The sequence below is a fragment of the Schistocerca nitens genome, chromosome 2 (genome assembly GCF_023898315.1).
Source record: "Schistocerca nitens isolate TAMUIC-IGC-003100 chromosome 2, iqSchNite1.1, whole genome shotgun sequence".
NCBI lineage: Eukaryota > Metazoa > Arthropoda > Insecta > Orthoptera > Acrididae > Schistocerca > Schistocerca nitens.
Genome location: NC_064615.1, coordinates 341,010,149 through 341,031,272, shown reverse-complemented (window position 1 = coordinate 341,031,272; position 21,124 = coordinate 341,010,149). Strand labels below are relative to the sequence as shown.

The 21,124-nt window shown below is 43.8% G+C and overlaps 1 protein-coding gene across 1 annotated transcript in view; it reads left to right on the top strand.

Annotated features, from left to right (window-relative positions):
* The window catches only part of LOC126236141 (probable imidazolonepropionase), a 195,099-nt gene that overhangs the window by 28,111 nt on the left and 145,864 nt on the right, over positions 1–21,124 (top strand). Inside the window, exon 2 of the mRNA XM_049945223.1 lies at positions 2,975–3,131. Coding sequence (XP_049801180.1) covers positions 3,022–3,131 — 110 coding nt within the window. The 5' untranslated portion in view covers positions 2,975–3,021. The remainder of the gene's footprint in view (positions 1–2,974; positions 3,132–21,124) is intronic.

Here is a 21,124-nt window from a genome sequence, read left to right as displayed (position 1 = left end):
TTATATCCTCCTTTCAAGGTACTGTTCATTCCGTTCTGCTGTTGTTCCAAGTCCTTCTCTGTCTCTGACACAATTGTAACACATCGGCAAACCTTAAAGTTTTTATTTCTTCTCCCTGGAGTTTAATTCCTGCTCCAAATTTTTATTTGGATTCGTTTACTGCTTGCTCAGTACACATATTGAATAACATCAGGGACAGGCTACACTCCCTTCTCAACCACTGCTTCCCTTTCATGCCCCTCGTCACTTATAACTGTCGTCTGCTTTCAGTACAAGTTGTATAAATTGCCCTTCCTTCCTTGCATTTTACTCCTGATACCTTCAGAATTTCAAAGAGAGCACTCCAGTCAACAGTGTCAAAAGCTAACACTAACTGTGGCACAATAAGAGTCCCGGTGGCAGCAATCTGAAACAGAGAACACTCGACACAAAGTGTTGCGAATGGTGTCGACTTTTATAGATCGATACTTGGTGCAGGCGGCCAGCTTATCGCTCCCTTACTATAGCTAGTCTACGAGGGCCCTCATACACTGAAGAGCCAAAGATGCACGCAAAAGTGCCGCAACACGACATGGCATGGACTCGACTAACGTCTGGAATAGTGCTGAGGGGAACTGACACCATAATCCTGCACGGCTGTCAATAAATCTGAAAAAGTACCACGGGGTGGAGATCTCTTCTGAACAGCTTGTTGAAAGGCATCCCGGTATGCTCAATAATGTTCATGCCTGGGGTTTCGTGCCCAGCGGAAGTGTTAAACTCAAAAGAGTGTTCCTGGAGTCACTCTGTAGCAATTCTGGATGTGTGGTGTGTCGCATTGTCCTGCTAGAGTTGTCCAATTCCATCGGAATGCACAATGGACAAGAATGGATGCAGGTGATCAGACAGGATGCTTACGTAAGCCTCACCCGTCAGTGTCGTTCCTAGACGTATCAGGGGTCCCACATCACTCCAACTGCACACGCCCCATACCATTACGGAGCCTTCACCAGCTTAAACAATCCCCTGCTGACATGCAGGGTCCATGGATTCATAAGGTTGTCTCCATACCCGTAAACGTCCATCCACTCGATAAAATCTGAAACGAGACTCGTCCGACCAGGCAACATGTTTCCAGTCATCAACGGTGCAATGTCAGAGTTGACGTGTCCAGGCGAGGCGTAAGGTTTTGCGTCGTGCCGTCATCAAGGGTACACGAGTGGGCCTTCGGCTCCGAAAGACCATATCGATCGTGTTTCGTTGAATGGTTCGCACATTGACACTCGTTGATAGCCCAGCATTGAAATCTGCAGCAATTTTCGGAAGGGTTGCACTTCTGTCACGTTGGACGATTCTCTTCAGGCGTCGTTCGTTGGTCCCGTTCTTTTCGGGTCTTTTTCCGGCTGCAGCGATGTCGGAGATTTAATGTGTTCCCGGATTACTGATATTCACGGCAGATTCGTGAAATAGTCGTACTGGAAAATCCCCACTTCATCGCTGCCTCGGAGATGCTGTGTCCCATCGCTCGCGCGCCGACTATAACACCTCGTTCAAACTCACTTACATCTTGATAACCCGCCATTGTAGCAGCAGTAACCGGTCTAACAACTGCGCCAGATACTTGTCTTTTACAGGCGATGCCGACCGCAGCGCCGTATTCTGCCTGTTTATACAGTGTATCTCTGTATTTTAATATGCATGCCTATACCGATTTCTTTGGCATTTCAGTGTAACACACTACTGTATGTAGGTTACCAATAAGATCTGTACATAAGCGGCCTTAGGTGACGTCCTACAATGTCAGAATTCCTCTCAAGCAAAAAAGATTGACGACCAGTGCTCTGTAATGCCATTACTCTGTATTGGCGCTTCAACCACCCAACTCTTACGGTATGTAGCAATGAATTCTACCTTGTGGCCGTATTGCATGTGACATTAGTAGTCCATTGTTGGCATTCCACCCGGCTGTTGTGTACTGACCTGATTAGCTCGACTCTTGCGTTACCGAGGGAAGACTTTTGAAATTCTACTCCATTCTCAGCACTATTATTTGCGGGTGATTCACTGCACTCTTCAGAAATATTCCTTTCTAATATCTTTCCTGTGTAACCTAGTGTACTGTTAGTTTGCTGATAAATGCAGAACTCTGTGGCCTCTTGAGTCGTCAGTTTGACAAGTTCCTTTACTGTACTGCCATCGCCGATCTACAGGGCAACAGCGAGTCGGATATGCACTTACAGTGGCCCTCCAGAAAATTCCTGCAACATTACTGCCCAGATGGACGCCTCTCTCTACTTTTCCTGTCTGTGACACGACGTGACTTGTGGTCTGGTTCCCCTCTTACACACGCATAATAGCCAAGGCCACTTTCCTGTAGTGCCTCCCTTTGAAAATCGTTGACGTTTTCCGTGGAGCAAGTCTCTGGTGAAGCAAGTCTCTGATGAACCAATTCTTGAGAATTTGAACTTCATAAATTGGGTAATGGAAACTGAATAGCCAAGACTTTCTTGTTTGACATAGCCCATATGCCAACTCACTCAAATATTTCAAAAAAATGGTTCAAATGGCTCTGAGCACTATGGGACTCAACTGCTGAGGTCATTAGTCCCCTAGAACTTAGAACTAGTTAAACCTAACTAACCTAAGGACATCACAAACATCCATGCCCGAGGCAGGATTCGAACCTGCGACCGTAGCGGTCTTGCGGTTCCAGACTGCAGCGCCTTTAACCGCACGGCCACTTCGGCCGGCCTCAAATATTTATTCTCCTTTAGAGACCTCCTGTATAATCTACGTCTGGCTTCATATAATCATATATTTCAATTGTGTAGGTTTAGAGTCATATACTGTCACCAGTTTAACATTGTACCTATGTACTTTTCTACAGTCGTTTGTTAGTGGGGATGAGCATGTATACTGGGGCTCTACCATGTCTCAAAGATTAGAACAGATAACAAGGCAAATAACGTGTTTACTGCAATTTTTTTTCTTTTAGTTAAAGAGTTGCTGACATCGTCTTCGCCGAGACTCTACAACTTCAAGATGCGGCTGTTGATCCACTCTGCAGACCAGGTGGTAACTCCCGTCTCCGTAGAACGTGGCAGGAAACCAGAAGTGCGTGTCCTTCATAATGCAGCCATCGCCGTTGATGAGTGAGTACTATAAGCTCCCTGTGATGGGCAGTACATACGGATTGCATAATTGAGGATCTGTCTTTTGCAGAACAGGAAATATGCTAGCGATAAAATGCTATCGTTGTCGCCCGCTTTGCACCTTCTTAACACGTAACGTATATTAAGTGCCAGTCACAACTTTTTCAGACATTAGACACTAGTTTTGATTGGCAAAATCGAAATAATGTAAGTTAAGGCAGATATGGTTTCCCACAGCATCAGCAGTGAAAACCATTAGGACAGAGCTAGCCACAGCGGCTAGCTCAGTATAAACAATTAAAAATGTAATGTAGGTAACTAGACGTAGAACATCTGTTTCATACAATCACAGTATCAGCGATACAAATAGGGGTTCTTCAGGAAAGCACAGTGAAAATGAAACACTGAAGTTTAACATGTCACAGCAATAGAGCTGCGCAGAACTACCACATGCAACCTAGCGAAACTTAAATCCAGATACGTCATCTACGCAAGGCAGACAAGCACTCGAGTAGGGCTGTATTTGGTTCCGTGGCAACGAGAGAGAACAACTGGGCAGTAAATCTGGGCGAGCGGCGTCGAGGCATCAGCATGAACTGAGGGCGGGAAGAGGGGGTGGGATGTTGGCAGATTGGAGGCATGTCATAGATCAGAGGTGATCAGGTGCTTAAACGTTCGATTATATGTTGTTTATAGAGCGTGGTAACATTTTTTAACGTTAGGTTCGTTATCCAAATAGTTCACTGAAGTATAGTAACGGGCTATGATAACAATCCGCCGGCCGGAGTGACCTGCGGTTCTAGGCGCTACAGTCTGGAACCGAGCAATCGCAAAGGTCGTAGGTTCGAATCCTGTCTCGGTCATGGATGTGTGTGATGTCCTTAGGTTAGTTAGGTTTAAGTAGTTCTAAGTTCTAGGCGAGTGATGACCTCAGAAGTTAAGTCGCATAGTGCTCAGAGCCATTTGAACCATTTGATAGCAATCAACGACAGATATTTGCGGTTACCCGCGAAGGTATCGTAACAATGTGTGCATTTGGTGCAACTATTTCAATATCTCCCAAAACCTTAGAGGCAAAATTGTACTGACGCTAGGAGTATTTAGAGATCAGGAATGGATGGTCGGAAATTGATATTTCAGGCGGTATGAGATCTTGAACGCCTCTAATTCTGCATCTACGCTCATAGTGCTACCTAGGAAAACAATATATAATCGTCTGTGATGTGACAATGTTCATTTTTTCCCATGGGGTGACAAATCCTTGGCGTACGGAAATCCTCTACAAACGTAAGAGAATCTAAGTATCTCTCTCTGCAGGGATATTTCAGAGATATGGAAAAAATTTATGTGGCGCTCTAATGCATGCACTAAGAACGGTGTTCAACACTTGGAAAAGCTCCTGAAAACTTAAGTTGTCGCTATAACGTGTAAGTTATTCATGCCAATAAAAACCGAAAATTGTTTTCTGTCTGTTATTTTCTTATCTTAAAGTACTGGATTTATTATCTTCTACCTTGTATGTATGAGGTTTGTTCAAAAAATTCCGGAACATTCGTGATTTCACGCCTGTGATGTGTTGGAAGGAAATGCGGTTGGCGCCCTGCACATGCCTGTGTTTAATGTGTAACTGTCGGAAGTTTCTGAGTAGATCGTTGTGTAGCACAGTTTGCAAATTTCGAGTTGGCGGAATTAAAGGAGCAAAGCGTCTGCATTAAATTTTGTGTGAAACTCTAGAAAACCTTTAGAGAGACACACCAAATGATGCAGGAAGCCTACGGTGATGAGTGCTTAATCCGCACTCGGTGTTACGATTGGTTCACACAGTTTAACCCACCCATTACCAAGCTTTTTCACACCTCTATTTTACCAAGCGGGGTATTTGGACTACCCCAAAAGAGTTTTGTGTTTTATTGTAATATTTGTTCTCAGATTTCGTTATTTCTATTGAATGGGTTTATTTAGTATTGAAAACAGCTTTTCAGGTTTTTAGAAGTATTGAATCAGATCACAGATACAAAGTACAAAAAAAGTTTTATATATTTCACTAAAGTCGGTACTCAACGAACAGAAAATTAATAATCTATGTACCTCAACAGTCACTGCAGTAAAATAACACTTTTTCAACTTTTCAATCAAGTACATTTTTGCATTGCATACACTTCACAGTAACAGTTTCTACTCTGTGTATATTACGAACAGGTTTCTTGCACGTTCCACAACAGAATCTTGTTTTCCGATTTTCGTTTCTCTTGCAATCTTGACATCGTTGTGGCGTTGGTAACTTGGAACACTGGGTCTGGATCACTGCTATAGGAATTGCAATACCACAAGCTTTCAGTGCATCTTGTATCTTTTTATGAAGACGGTTGATATTTTTGGCTCTTTCTTCCATGAGTCCAAATACCAGACTGTCGTGAAGAGTTTACGCCGGCTTCGGTTATTCTTTTGCCATTCAGGAAATCTTTGAGTGTACAGAATATATGCATTCAGTGCTGCAATATCTATCATTTCCATGAAATTTCTTAGTGGCCACCGCCTCGTTCCTCTAACACAACTGTATTCTCTTGTCATTTTCTCCCCATTATCTACAGCACCTTTGGTTTTGTTGTAGTACAGTATGATTTCGGGTTTGTGTTCACTTTCTTCATCACTCACTTGTCTCCCATTATGCTGAGTAGAGAGTAGTATTACTGCCTTTCCCTTCTTTGGAACATAGGAAACTAGGGTCAAGTAATTTGTGAAACCAAACATTGAAGAGTGAACTTCTCTCTTTATGTTTGGCAAGAATTCCTTTGGAATCTCTTTCTTATTGGAACACAAGGTACAAACCAATGTCGTGTTTCATTTTAGTAGTTCAACAGTCAGTGGAAAACTGGTGAAACAATTGTCAGTTGTTACACCATAACCATTATTCAGAAAAGGTTCCATCAGATCCAAAACAACTCTCTGTCCTTGATTCACTTCCCGAGTATTGTCCACCTTTCCTGTGTTAAATTTGGATCCGTAATAAGTAAGATGTCTTCAAATCAGCACAAACCCAAATTTTAATGCCATACTTGCCAGGCTTGCTCTTCATATAAACCCTAAAAGGGCAGTTTCCTCGGTACGTTGCTAATCGTTCATCAATAGTCACGTATTCATAAGGATAGAACTTCTTGCACAAGTTAGACTGAAATTTGTCGAACACTATCCTCATGGCTTGTAGCTTGTCCTTGGTTTCTTCAATTTTCTGTGCTCTTATGTCTCTGTTGTCAAATCGCAAGAATTTCAGTATAGACAAAATCGGTTTCTTGACATGGCAGCAGAAAAGAATGGTTGCCGAAAGGCAACATTACCTCCCCACAGATCGGAAGCACTTGCTCGATGCCCATGAGTTCGACCAGCTCCCAGTAGAATTGCTAATACAGCGTACACTTCAGCTGCATTTATATCTCTCCATGTCGTTTTGTTCGAAGAATGAGCTGCATTCCACAAAGAAATTGCTCGTTTGGTTTCCACAATGATGCTCATGATTTCGGGTGAGATAAACAATAAAAATGACTCTGCTATTGTTTTGATTGTTTTTCCATCATTCACTGGGCCAGGTGTTACGTTCAAAATGTTACGACGTCGACGCCACCCACCTTTTGGTGGTTCACTAGAAAATTGTAGTCCACTTCCAGAAACAAACAAATCACCAGTGTCTTCTTCTTCCTCTTCTTCTTCTTCTTCTTCTTCTACTTGTTCACGTGAATGTGTAGTGTCTTCTGATATTTCATCATCAGCTTCATCTGATGCTATGATATGGTCTCTGTCAAGAGGTTCCATATATTCATTCAGTTCATTGTCAATGTCCCATTCATTGTCATCGTCACTGACAGCAGAACTGTATAGAATTTCCATGATCTCTTCGCTAGAAAGTCCTTTGGACATCCTTACTTGCAGATGAAATACCGACTCGTGTAATGTCAGCTCAATACTGAACGTCAAATTCAAATCAACAATAGTAGCCAGCAACAATAACAAACATTGGATCTATGGCAAAACTCAACAAAGAAGTTGAATGACAGATATATTTCCCAAAATCTTCTTTTTCTACAAATAAGAAAATAAGACGTTTCATACTAAGCGGAGTAGTCTCGCAATCCCACCAATAAATGACTTGAATAACAATGATAAAGCCAAAAAAATTAGAATGTCGTGAGTGTGAATTCAACGTCAGTCATTTTAGTACAAAGTAATGAAACCACAGGCATGTGGCCCTTCAGATAACATTATTATAGGGAAAAAATCAACCTGGGGTAGCCAGAATACCCCGCTTGGTAATGCGAGGGTTAAAAATGGCTGGACGGAAGTTAAAGATGATCCTCATTCAGGACGCGCCCTGGGCGTCTACCAATGACGCTCATGTCAGAAACGTCAACGACATTGCTCATGCCAATCGAAGACTGACTGTCCGAGAGATTGCGGAAGAATGTATCATTTCAGTGGGATCATGTCATGAAATCCCGACACAACATCTTGGAATGCATCGTATTGCCGCCAAGTTCCTCCAGCGGCTCATAAGTCAAGACCAGAAAGACCTTCACCTCGCAATCTGTGAAGAGCTTTTGGATCGCTCAAATGAGAACGAGATGCTCCTTAAGAGAATCATAACTGGTGATGAGACGTGGGTCTACGGTTATGATGTTGAGACCAAGGTTCAATCTTCATAGTGGGTCGGGAAAGTTTCTCCAAGACGAAAAAAAGCTCGTCAGGTCAGGTCAAATGTCAAAGCCGTGCCGATAGTTTTCTTTCACTTCGAAGTACATGACGGCTTCATGCCACAGGGACAAACTGTTAATCGACGGTAATATCAGGACGTGTTGCGATGTCTGCGAGAAAATGTGAGAAGGAAACGGCCTGAAACGTCGCGAGACATTTCATGCCTCTATCACGATAACGCACCCGCACATTCACTCCTGTTGGTGCGTGACTTTGCACAAAAAACGAAATCACTGTGCTGCCTCATCCTGCGTACTCTCCAGACCTGGCCCCTGCATACTTTTTTTTTTACTTCCAAAGTTGAAAACCCCGTTGAAAGGGCGAAGATTTGAAACGGTACACGAGATGAAAGAAAATTCGTAGACGGCGCTTCGCGTGATCGAGCAAGAGGCTTACCAAGACTGTTTCTGGAAGTGGAAACGGCGTCGGGAGCAGTGTATCAATTGTGGAGGAGAGTATTTCGAAGGAGACCATGCACAGTAAGTAAAAGGTACGCGTAGAAAAATTTTTGGGACGAAGTTGCGGAATGTTTTTGAACAGACCTCGTAATTTCGATCGTAATGGTGTGGGACGCCACATACATTGCCGTGGTGAGTAGTAAAAGCTTGGAACTCTCAAAGAATTTTATTTGGAGGTCTGAGAATTTAAGCTTTTTCACCTGACTGCTACTTTATACAGGTTGACTCTGCTGGCTAAACCCGAACTCGCCAAAGAACACAACTTCCTCCACTGACTACCAGCCTAGCGCACATGTTGATGCGACCATTAAAAACACTGCCTTTTATGACGAGCGGTGAGCCATTAGGATTGTAGTTATTGTTGGTGCACTCAAAATAATCAGTTACGTATCCTCCACCGTGACTCTTAAGGGTTTGGGACACACTGTTAAGCTTTCAGATACTTGCACCAAAGGCGCACAGTTGCAATACAATTGTAGCCGTGTACCTTCGTAGGTAACACAAATGTCTGTCACTGATTCTTGTCATACCGCCTGTATATGCTTGAGTGAACCACCCGGGTACTAAACCTATGGTTAGAAATGGTTACCATTACCTACAGTAATGTAATTAAAGGACATAATAATTTCTCTTATTTACACATAATCTATTTGGACCATGTCTAAACTGAAGGTAATTGTCCTTCACAGAACTAGTTAATACATTACCCTGAAAAACCTAAACAAAAATAACGCTCATATTTCTATCACTAACAAACATTTAAACCCACATTCTATTAATAATTATCTCAATGCCACTTTTCTGTAAGTTAGTTATTAACGACCATGATACGATCAGCACACTATCAGGCGCACTTTTACTGGTGTGCTTCAGTTCATATCATCATCAGACAAGAACAGGTTTCCTGGTGCCACTGATCATCGAGTGGCTTACTCACTGTGTTTCAAAGAAGGCAACATCTACAGCTGGGGTCTGTTGTGTGGATGGCTGCGAATGGCCCGCAATGGACCAGGTGTCCATCAGCAATGACTCTACCTCGTAATCTTGCTTGCCTTCAGTACTAAAGCCTTGAACGCCCTTACTTCAGAATTCGAAGTGTCTCATACCAGACGTTACAGCAAACGAGATGCGGCTGGTAGTTAAAGGCTCCGAGGCGGCGCTAACCCAAAATACACTGGAAGACAAAAAATGACACACCACGAAGAATTATCCGAACGGGACGGTCTAGATGTAACATACATGTACAGAAAAATAAATAAATGATTACAATTTCAGAAAAATTGGATGATTTATTCAAGAGAAAGGGCTTCACAAGTTGAGCAAGTCAATAACGCATTGGTCCACCTCTGGCTCTATGCAAGCTTACATTTCAGCAAGATAACGCCCGTTCGCACACGGCAAGAGTTTCTACTGCTTGTCTTCGCAGTTGCCAAACCGTACTTTGGCCGTACTGGATCTCGCCCCAGTCGAGAATATTTTGGGCATTATGGACAGGGCCCTCCAACTATCTCGGGTTTTGTACGTTATGACGCGCCAGTTAGAGAGAATTTGGTACGATATCCCTCAGGAGCCATCCAACACCTCTGTCAAGCAATTCCAATCCTAATAACCAGCCACGTTATTGACTTACTCAATTTGTGAAACTCTCTCTCTTGACTAAACCATCCAGTTTTTCTGAAATTGTAATCATTTGTTTATCTGTACATGAGTGTCACATCCACCCCGATTTCTGTCCCATTCGGATAAATCCTTCGTGGTGCGTCTTTTTTTTCTTTTCTTTTTTTTGTCGTAGAGTGTATATATTAAAATACGTTTCTCAATAGTGGATTAGAGAATTTAAATTATCTGTGATTGGTTGTATGGTCATGAAACCAAAAGCCAATAAATAAACGAAAAAGAAATTATCAGAATCCATTTTGAATGTTCTCCACAAATTTACATAATGACAGCGACGTTTATGGAACTCTTGATAACGAGTGATGTTTTTCGAACCGGTTGCAGCTAGTCTTAAGTTTGAGTTTTGAAACGCCAGTTAGTTCGTAAAGCAGAGTTTTAGAGGTATGGCTTCTACGGAGTACAATTCCTATGGACTGCGACATACTCATTCCCCGCCACCAGCGTTTACCAATGTGTACCGCGTCTCAACAGTCCAGTCGACCTGTATCCACAGGTTTCACGTTCAGTAAGGCAGTTCCTGTGGTCATTCAAATCTCGGTGAGAGCTGTAGTGTGCAGAATTACACATGTAAAGAGGTGACTTCATACCCTTTACAGCGAGCATGTGGTTATGGATGCTCATCGACTACTGCTTTCTAGTACTGAATCAGCTGAAGTGTTGGCCGCCTTCTCAGTCATATAATCCGCGGCCGCTAATATAGCGATAATAATTCTTTGTGGCTCAACGGTCAAGTGCCACTTCGGCGACTTAAGTGTCCCTAACCTACTCCTATAATTTTACTGTAGTTTAACTGTGCAATCCGAACCACGGCCGTTCCTGACAAATCTTCACATCATTGAGAGGAGAAAGTTAGGATAAACGCAGATTAAAAATTCCTTGATCCAAAGCGGTTCTATCTAGTGACTTTCGTTAACTGGACACACACATTACCACTAGACCACCAGACCCAGCGAAAGCAAGCGCTGTCAACAACACGTTGTAGCCTGCAGCGCCGCGCGGGATTAGCCGAGCGGTCTCTGGCGCTGTAAAATGGTTCAAATGGCGCTGAGCGCTATGGTACTTAACATCTGAGGTCATCAGTCCCCTAGAACTTTTTGTTTTTGGTCATCAGTCTACTGACTGGTTTGATGCGGCCCGCCACGAATTCGTTTCCTGTGCTAACCTCTTTATCTCAGAGTAGCACTTGCAACCTACGTCCTCAATTATTTGCTTGACGTATTCCAATCTCTGTCTTCCTCTACAGTTTTTGCCCTCTACAGCTCCCTCTAGTACCATGGAAGCCATTCCCTCATGCCTTAGCAGATGTCCTATCATCCTGTCCCTTCTCCTTATCAGTGTTTTCCACATATTCCTTTCCTCTCCGATTCTGCATAGAACCTCCTCATTCCTTACCTTATCAGTCCACCTAATTTTCAACATTCGTCTATAGCACCACATCTCAAATGCTTCGATTCTCTTCTGTTCCGGTTTTCCCACAGTCCATGTTTCACTACCATACAATGCTGTACTCCAGACGTACATCCTCAGAAATTTCTTCCTCAAATTAAGGCCGGTATTTGATATTAGTAGACTTCTCTTCGCCAGAAATGCCTTTTTTGCCATAGCGAGTCTGCTTTTGATGTCCTCCTTGCTCCGTCCGTCATTGGTTATTTTACTGCCTAGGTAGCAGAATTCCTTAACTTCATTGACTTCGTGACCATCAATCCTGATGTTAAGTTTCTCGCTGTTCTCATTTCTACTACTTCTCATTACCTTCGCCTTTCTCCGATTTATTCTCAAACCATACTGTGTACTCATTAGACTGTTCATTCCGTTCAGCAGATCATTTAATTCTTCTTCACTTTCACTCAGGATAGCAATGTCATCAGCGAATCGTATCATTGATATCCTTTCACCTTGTATTTTAATTCCACTCCTGAACCTTTCTTTTATTTCCGTCATTGCTACTTCGATGTACAGATTGAAGAGTAGGGGCGAAAGGCTACAGCCTTGTCTTACATCCTTCTTAATACGAGCACTTCGTTCTTGATCGTCCACTCTTATTATTCCCTCTTGGTTGTTGTACATATTGTATATGACCCGTCTCTCCCTATAGCTTACCCCTACTTTTTTCAGAATCTCGAACAGCTTGCACCATTTTATATTGTCGAACGCTTTTTCCAGGTCGACAGATCCTATGAAAGTGTCTTGATTTTTCTTTAGCCTTGCTTCCATTATTAGCCGTAACGTCAGAATTGCCTCTCTCGTCCCTTTACTTTTCCTAAAGCCAAACTGATCGTCACCTAGCGCATTCTCAATTTTCTTTTCCATTCTTCTGTATATTATTCTTGTAAGCAGCTTCGATGCATGAGCTGTTAAGCTGATTGTGCGATAATTCTCGCACTTGTCAGCTCTTGCCGTCTTCGGAATTGTGTGGATGATGCTTTTCCGAAAGTCAGATGGTATGTCGCCAGACTCATATATTCTACACACCAACGTGAATAGTCGTTTTGTTGCCACTTCTCCCAATGATTTTAGAAATTCTGATGGAATGTTATCTATCCCTTCTGCCTTATTTGACCGTAAGTCCTCCAAAGCTCTTTTAAATTCCGATTCTAATACTGGATCCCCTATCTCTTCTAAATCGCCTCCTGTTTCTTCTTCTATCACATCAGACAAATCTTCACCCTCATAGAGGCTTTCAATGTATTCTTTCCACCTATCTGCTCTCTCCTCTGCATTTAACAGTGGAATTCCCGTTGCACTCTTAATGTTACCACCGTTGCTTTTAATGTCACCAAAGGTTGTTTTGACTTTCCTGCATGCTGAGTCTGTCCTTCCGACAATCATATCTTTTTCGATGTCTTCACATTTTTCCTGCAGCCATTTCCTCTTAGCTTCCCTCTACTTCCTATTTAATTTATTCCTCAGCGATTTGTATTTCTGTATTCCTGATTTTCCCGGAACATGTTTGTACTTCCTCCTTTCATCAATCAACTGAAGTATTTCTTCTGTTACCCATGGTTTCTTCGCAGCTACCTTCTTTGTACCTATTTTTTCTTCCCAACTTCTGTGATGGCCCTTTTTAGAGATGTCCATTCCTCTTCAACTGTACTGTCTACTGCGCTATTCCTTATTGCTGTATCTATAGCGTTAGAGAATTTCAAACGTATCTCGTCATTCCTTAGTACTTCCGTATCCCACTTCTTTGCGTATTGATTCTTCCTAATGTCTTGAACTTCAGCCTACTCTTCATCACTACTATATTGTGATCTGAGTCTATATCTGCTCCTGGGTACGCCTTACAGTCCAGTATCTGATTTCGGAATCTCTGTCTGACCATGATGTAATCTAATTGAAATCTTCCCGTATCTCCCTGCCTTTTCCAAGTATACCTCCTCCTCTTGTGATTCTTGAACAGGGTATTCGCTATTACTAGCTGAAACTTGTTACAGAACTCAATTAGTCTTTCTCCTCTTTCATTCCTTGTCCCAAGCCCATATTCTCCTGTAACCTTTTCTTCTACTCCTTCCCCTACAACTGCATTCCAGTCGCCCATGACTATTAGATTTTCGTCCCCCTTTACATACTGCATTACCCTTTCAATATCCTCAGACACTTTCTCTATCTGTTCATCTTCAGCTTGCGACGTCGGCATGTATACCTGAACTATCGTTGTCGGTGTTGGTCTGCTGTCGATTCTGATTAGAACAACCCGGTCACTGAACTGTTCACAGTAACACACCCTCTGCCCTACCTTCCTATTCATAACGAATCCTACACCTGTTATACCATTTTCTGCTGCTGTTGATATTACCCGATACTCATCTGACCAGAAATCCTTGTCTTCCTTCCACTTCACTTCACTGACCCCTACTATATCTAGATTGAGCCTTTGCATTTACCTTTTCAGATTTTCTAGTTTCCCTACCACGTTCAAGCTTCTGACATTCCACGCCCCGACTCGTAGAACGTTATCCTTTCGTTGATTATTCAATCTTTTTCTCATGGTAACCTCCCCCTTGGCAGTCCCCTCCCGGAGATCCGAATGGGGGACTATTCCGGAATCTTTTGCCAATGGAGAGATCATCATGACACTTCTTTAATTACAGGCCACATGTCCTGTGGATACACGTTACGTGTCTATAATGCAGTGGTTTCCATTGCCTTCTGCATCCTCATGTCGTGGATCATTGCTGATTCTTCCGCCTTTAGGGGCAATTTCCCACCCCTAGGACAAGAGAGTGCCCTGAACCTCTATCCGCTCCTCCGCCCTCTTTGACAAGGCCGTTGGCAGAATGAGGCTGACTTCTTATGCCGGAAGTCTTCGGCCGCCAATGCTGATTATTTATCAAAATTTAGGCAGTGGCGGGGACCGAACCCGGGTAATCAAAGACGCTACCCCTAGACCACAGTAGAACTTAGAACTACTTAAACCTAACTAACCTAAGGACATCACACACATCCATGCCCATCCATGCCCGAGGCAGGATTCGAACCTGCGACCGTAGCGGTCGCGCGGTTCCAGACTGTAGCGCCTAGAACCGCTCGGCCACCACTGCCGGCTAAGGCGCTGCAGTCATGGACTGTGCGGCTGATCCCGGCGGAGGTTCCAATCCTCCCTCGGGCATGGATGTGTGTGTTTGTCCTTAGGATAATTTAGGTTAAGTAGAGTGTAAGCTTAGAGACTGATGACCTTAGCAGTTAAGTCCCATAAGATTTCACACACATTTTTGAACATTTGCCTGCAGCGTTTGATCATAGTAATGGAGCCCCCCCCCCCCACCACCACCACAAATCTAGGTACTTGCTTAACACCTGGACATCGTGGCACGTAAAAAGTCCGAAATCTCATAGATGGACATGCGATCAAATATTCTGATATCGGGCATCTTTTTCCTCTTGTTTTTCGACTTATACACGACGACAGACAATACAATACAGGGTGATTCAAAAATGCATGTAAATATTTCAAGGGTGTATTTGTGAGGTAAATATAAGACAAAAATGTTCTATACAATTTTTTCCATACTTGGCTTATTACAGAGTTATGAACAAAACAGGATAATACATTCAATACAACGTAAGGTATTTAATTCCCAGAGTTCACAGTTCAATTACAGTGCATTTGGACTAACAACGCAAACTGATAAATAAACGTGACGTAACAAACTGAAACAATTCCTCGCGAACACTGTATTAATTTAGGTCCTGTTGATTGAACTACAGCAATGCACAATAACTAAGGAAAATTGAAGCATTTTACAGACTGTACTGTACTGTACTGTATTTGCACAAATCTTAATGCAATGCATGTTCAAAATGCTGTCCCTGAACTTGCAGACAGACCCGTGCTCGTCGCATCAATGATCTCTGCACATTACACAGTCCGTTCAACTCTCCACGAATAATTTCACAACCACCTTCAATTCTTTGTTGTAGCACTTCTCTGTTCGGTACTGCAGAAGAATACACCAATGTCTTTAGTCGGCCCCATAAATAAAAGTCTAAAGGGTTCAGGTCAGGTGATCTGGCTGGCCAAGCAATTGGTCCTCCGCGACGTATCCATCGATGTGGATACGCAGAATTGAGGTACGCCCTTACGTTGCGGCTGTAATGGGCGGGAGCACCATCGTGCATAAACCACATGGTGGCTCGTGTTGCAAGAGGGACATCCTGTAACAATCCAGGCAATTCTCCCTCCAAAAATTCGCAGTACGCGTGCCCATTCAGCCTTGGAGGCAGAACATGAGGTCCGAGTAAGTAATTCCCCACAATACCACACCAAATGTTTATGGAGAATTGATGTTGATATCCACGCACAATTCTCGCGCCAGGATTCTCGACAGCCCACTGGTGCATATTATGCGAATTGATTACACTCGCACGAGTAAACATGGCCTCATCTGTGAATAATATCCGCCGAATGAACATTGGATCATTCAAATGACGCTCTTGTAACCACTGGCAGAATTGCTGACGGCGAGGATAGTCTTCAGGTGTCAATTCGTGCACTTTTTGCAGGTGAAATGGATGCAACTGTTGTCTCCGAAGCAGCCGCCATACAGTAGATTGTGGAAGTCGTACAGCTGCACTAATTTGTCTCGTACTGATAGATGGATCTTGGTCTACCAGGTCCAAAACATGTTCCTCGACGTTCACTGCATGCTCAAGTGGTCGACCTGAATGTGGCCCAGGACGAATGCCATACTCCCGCATACGTCTGTCCACAGATACAAACGTCTGATGACTTGGTAACCGTCTTCCTGGAAACAGCTCACTGTACCTTCGTCTTGCTGCAAGTGCATTTCCATCTGCTGCACCATACACAAGGTGCATATCAGCATACTCACTGTTTGAGTACATCATGTGCACGAAACCTTTATTAGCCTTCCGACGATGAATGAACGACAGGACGTACTTTTCCGTTACCAACAACATCAGCGCCATCTTCCGTACAGTAGGAGTAAACATCACGTGCAAACAAAAACAAACACTATTCATGCAGTTTCGAATCAACTGTTGGGAGATACGTATGTGAATTACGTACCAGAATATGGCATCCTGCTGCTTGCACTGCCGTCGTTTTGATACGGACATGACTTTCGTATTTAACGATAACTCTGGAATTAAACGTTTATGGAAAAACATTTATAGAACATTTTTGTCTTATATTTACCTCACAAATACACCCTTAAAATATTTACATGCATTTTTGAATCACCCTGTATAATGCCTGAAGATTTCCCAGTCATCTGACACGACAAGCTGTTCCGCTTGTCATGGTGATAAGAGTGGTTTCTCTTCAATACAGCAGCTGTCTCTGATTCAACTCTTGGTTATTAGTCTATTTCAAAGCTTGTTCTAAGCTCTGACATAAATTATTTTGACCATATGTGTTTTTTCATGTTATGAGCAGTGGCCAAAGAATTTTAATTATCAGCTTAAAAAATAAGGCTGCGACCATGAAACGTGGTGTTGATATTAGCCCTTCAGTACCTGTTCGCCCTTCAATGTGCCACGTCTTTCCCAACGATGGAGGGCTAACAGAGACCTTGTGTAGAGTGTCGGTTATGCTGTTTTGTGTACCCCTAGACGCTAAAGCCAGATCTCTGGTGACCTGCAGAGAAGGGGAGCACTCCATATGATCATGCTAGTTAATTAAAGGAAATAATAATGTCGCGCAACGGAAACTTCTCACTGAATGATAATTTATAGGGCTGACCCAATCAAACATGACTATATGACAATATGGGTACCACACGGGGTTTGGGTTGGGGTTGGGTTGTTTGGGGGAGGCGACCAGACAGCGAGATCATCGGTCTCATCGGATTAGGGAAGGACGGGGAAGGAAGTCGGCCGTGCCCTTTCAAAGGAACCACCCCGGCATTTGCCTGGAGCGATTTAGGGAAATCACAGAAAACCTAAATCAGGGTGGCCGGATGCGGGATTGAACCGTCGTCCTCCCGAATGCGAGGTACCACGCGACGCACATAATTATGCATGTTATGAGAGAGGGGATCATATAAACTATAACAGAAACAAGTGGTCGCTTTGACAATCAGATTTACTATCGCAAAGTGAAACATGTGAATAACCCACTGAAATAAATAATTGAACATTAAATGCTTGGACAAGGAGTTCTAACGGCGAGCTGTAACCTGGGCACAGGTGGGTGGACACGATGAAGGCAAAGTTGTGCAGATAATGCACTGTCCAATCACATTAATGTGACCGCCTGTCAAAAACATGAATAACCATCTTTTGCAGCAAGGATAGCTGCGAGATATGCGGGAAAAGAGTCAGTCGCGGTCTGGAAGGCACCGACAGGGATATGGAGTCATGCAGACTTCAGAGCCGTGGCCAGCTGCGCTAGGTTTCTCGGTTGAGGATCCAAGGCGCTGACAACACGATCGAGGTGGTCTCACAGCTTCTCAATTATGTTCAAATCCGGGGAGTTTGACGGTAAACTGATGAAGGTGCTCTTCTAAACATGTAAGTACACTGTCAGCTGTGTGACACGTTACATTGTCCTCCTGGCGGATGCCATCGTGGTGAGGAAAAACATGTAGGGGTGGGCATGTTCTCCGAGGATAGGTACTTACTTGTGTTGATCCAGCTGCGTTACTGGCGTGCAAATTCCACCCTTTGACGCGGTAAACAGCAGTCAGCATGGGTGCACGAACCAGGCGCCTGATGCTGAGGCCATATGCAGCAACGTTCGCTGAACGATCTTTGAGGAGAGATTGTTCGTAGCCCCTTGTTCCATCTGGGCGGTCAGTTCAAATGGTTCAAATGGCTCTGAGCACTATGGGACTTAACATCTGAGGTCATCAGTCCCCTAGAACATAGAAGTACTTAAACCTAACTAGCCAAAGGACATCACACACATCTATGCCCGAATCAGGATTCGAACCTGCGACCGTAGCAGGAGCGCGGTTCCGGACTGAAGCGCCTAGAACCGCTCGGCCACCCCGGGCGGCGGCGGTCAGTCGTTCAACATTTCGGAAATGCTTCCACCCTTGGCCCGAAAGCCAATGATTATGCCATTTTGGATGCCAGATAAATCGCTCTGTTTATGCATTACGACAATGACTGCAGTGTTTTCCACGTCTCCCCAACACGCTAAACCCACCGCTGCCAGTGGTGCCACCTGCCGTCTGTGAGTGGTTATTGCACGCTGACGTCGAACACAGGCGGTGGTAACGTTAATTTGAGTGGACCGTGAACATGAGTACGACCACTAACTGTAAGCATGGTTAGTAAATTATAGGAAGAACATGGAAAAATAGGGCTGACCACCAGTGATGTTGCCAATGTGCATACTGAAAGCAAACTAGCTGGTTGCGAAGCATTAAAACGGAATAACTGGCTCCTGAAAGGAGTGAACTAAAGTCACATCCCTACTGAATCGCTGATGGCAACGATGGTGCATATTACTTTTAGCATAACGCGGAAGGCAAGGGTGATAGCAGCTGGATACTCACAGTCCAGCTCTCCTTCTGTCATCAGAGTTCGAGCGTAAACTCCCTTATCTGTGACCGCAAGGCACACATCGTCAGTCGTTCTAATTCTTCCGCCATCAAGACGCCAGGGTTTACTCCTCCATCCCCTAACGTGAAGTCTATACTCTGCAGCCGGCCCTAGCCGGCCGATGTGGCCGAGCGGTTCTAGGCGCTTCAATCCGGAACCGAGATGCTGCTACGGTCGCAGGTTCGAATCCTGACTCGGGGATGGATGTGTGTGGTGTCCTTAGTTTAGTTACGTTTCAGTAGTTCTAAGTCTAGGCGACTGATGACCTCAGATGTTAAGTCCCATAGTGCTCAGAGCCATTTGAACCTAACATGAAGTGTTTACTCCTCCACCTCCTAACTTGCAGTGCACTCTTTCGACGCCTAGCATGAAGTGTTCTCGTTCTGGATGCGCCAGATCGGGAACTCATCGATCAACAATGGCAGACGTTGCAAGTTCTGCCCAGTAAAACTCAAGTAAATATGTTAAACCACCATAGCCCTCTGGATCCAGAGCGCGCAAACCTCCTCGCCCGCACGGACAGTGTAATTGAAGAGTTCCTAGATAACAGAACGCAGCATGTCATTCTCAATGGAGAAAAGAGTGATTTCAGGTGTGCCGCAGGGGAGTGTCGTAGGACCGTTGCTATTCACTAAATACATAAATGACCTTGTGGATGTCATCGGAAGTTCACTGATGCTTTTTGCGGATGATGCTGCTGTATATCGAGAGGTTGTAACAATGGAAAATTGTACTGAAATGCAGGAGGATCTGCAGCGAATTGACGCATGGTGCAGGGAATGGCAAATGAATCTCAATGTAGACAAGTGTAATGTGCTGAGAATACATAGAAAGAAAGATCCATTATCGTTTAGCTACAATATAGCAGGTCAGCAACTGGAAGCAGTTAATTCCATAAATTATCTGGGAGTACACATTAGGAATGATTTAAAATGGAATGATCACATAAAGTTGATCGTCGGTAAAGTAGATGCCAGACTGAGATTCATTGGAAGAATCCTAACGAAATGCAATCCGAAAACAAAGGAAGTAGGATACAGTACGCTTGTTCGCCCACAGCTTGAATACTGCTCAGCAGTGTGGGATCCATACCAGATAGTGTTGATAGATGAGATAGAGAAGATCCAACGGAGAGCAGCGCGCTTCGTTACAGGATCATTTAGTAATCGCGAAAGCGTTACGGAGATGATAGATAAACTCCAGTGGAAGACTCTGCAGAAGAGACGCTCAGTAGCTCGGTACGGGCTTTTGTTGAAGTTTCGAGAACATACCTTCACCGAGGAATCAAGCAGTATATTGCTCCCTCGTACGTATATCTCGCGAAGAGACCATGAGAGTAAAATCAGAGAGATTAGAGCCCACACAGAGACGTACCGACAATCCTTCTTTCCACGAACAATACGAGACTGGAATAGAAGGGAGAACCGATAGAGGTATTCAAGCTACCCTCCGCCACACACCGTCAGGTGGCTTGCGCAGTATGGATGTAGATGTAGATGCTTCGTTAAGGCGGTGTCCCCTGAGGAGGACGTTTTTGTTTTGTTTTAATGTGTAATACGAAGATACGCATGGATGCATACGCTACTTAATGCAATTTGGTTGCGACTGCAAGTAGTACTGTTCAAACTACACACAGCAGGGAGTTGCGAGTTCGCTCCTGTGTAATTAATATGGGTATGCGCATGTGCGCTGGTCAGGTGTATCAGTCATGTTTAAAAAGAAATGGCATAGGCCACTGCATTAATTGTTAGATCATATCATAGAATATGGTCTTGTATTTATTTGTTTTTAAATATCTGTAGAAGTTGGAGGTGCTATGTAAGGAGTAATTGAAAAACTTTATTAACCAAGCTGACTTGCTGACAAGGTTCCTTTCAGACCAGTAACACATCTCTGTTAACTATTAAATGTGTAATTGTGCAACACCCGACCAGCGCGCAGCGTACATACCTGTATTAGTCATACTGGTGCTGTGTATACTGGTTGTCCACGATATCTTGACGATTAAACTGGTGGTGCCAGAGACGGAGGAAACTGGCACTCGTGGAAAGATGTTTGTTTAGCTCCGAACGATGCCAACGTGATGCTGCCCCTAGACGCGAA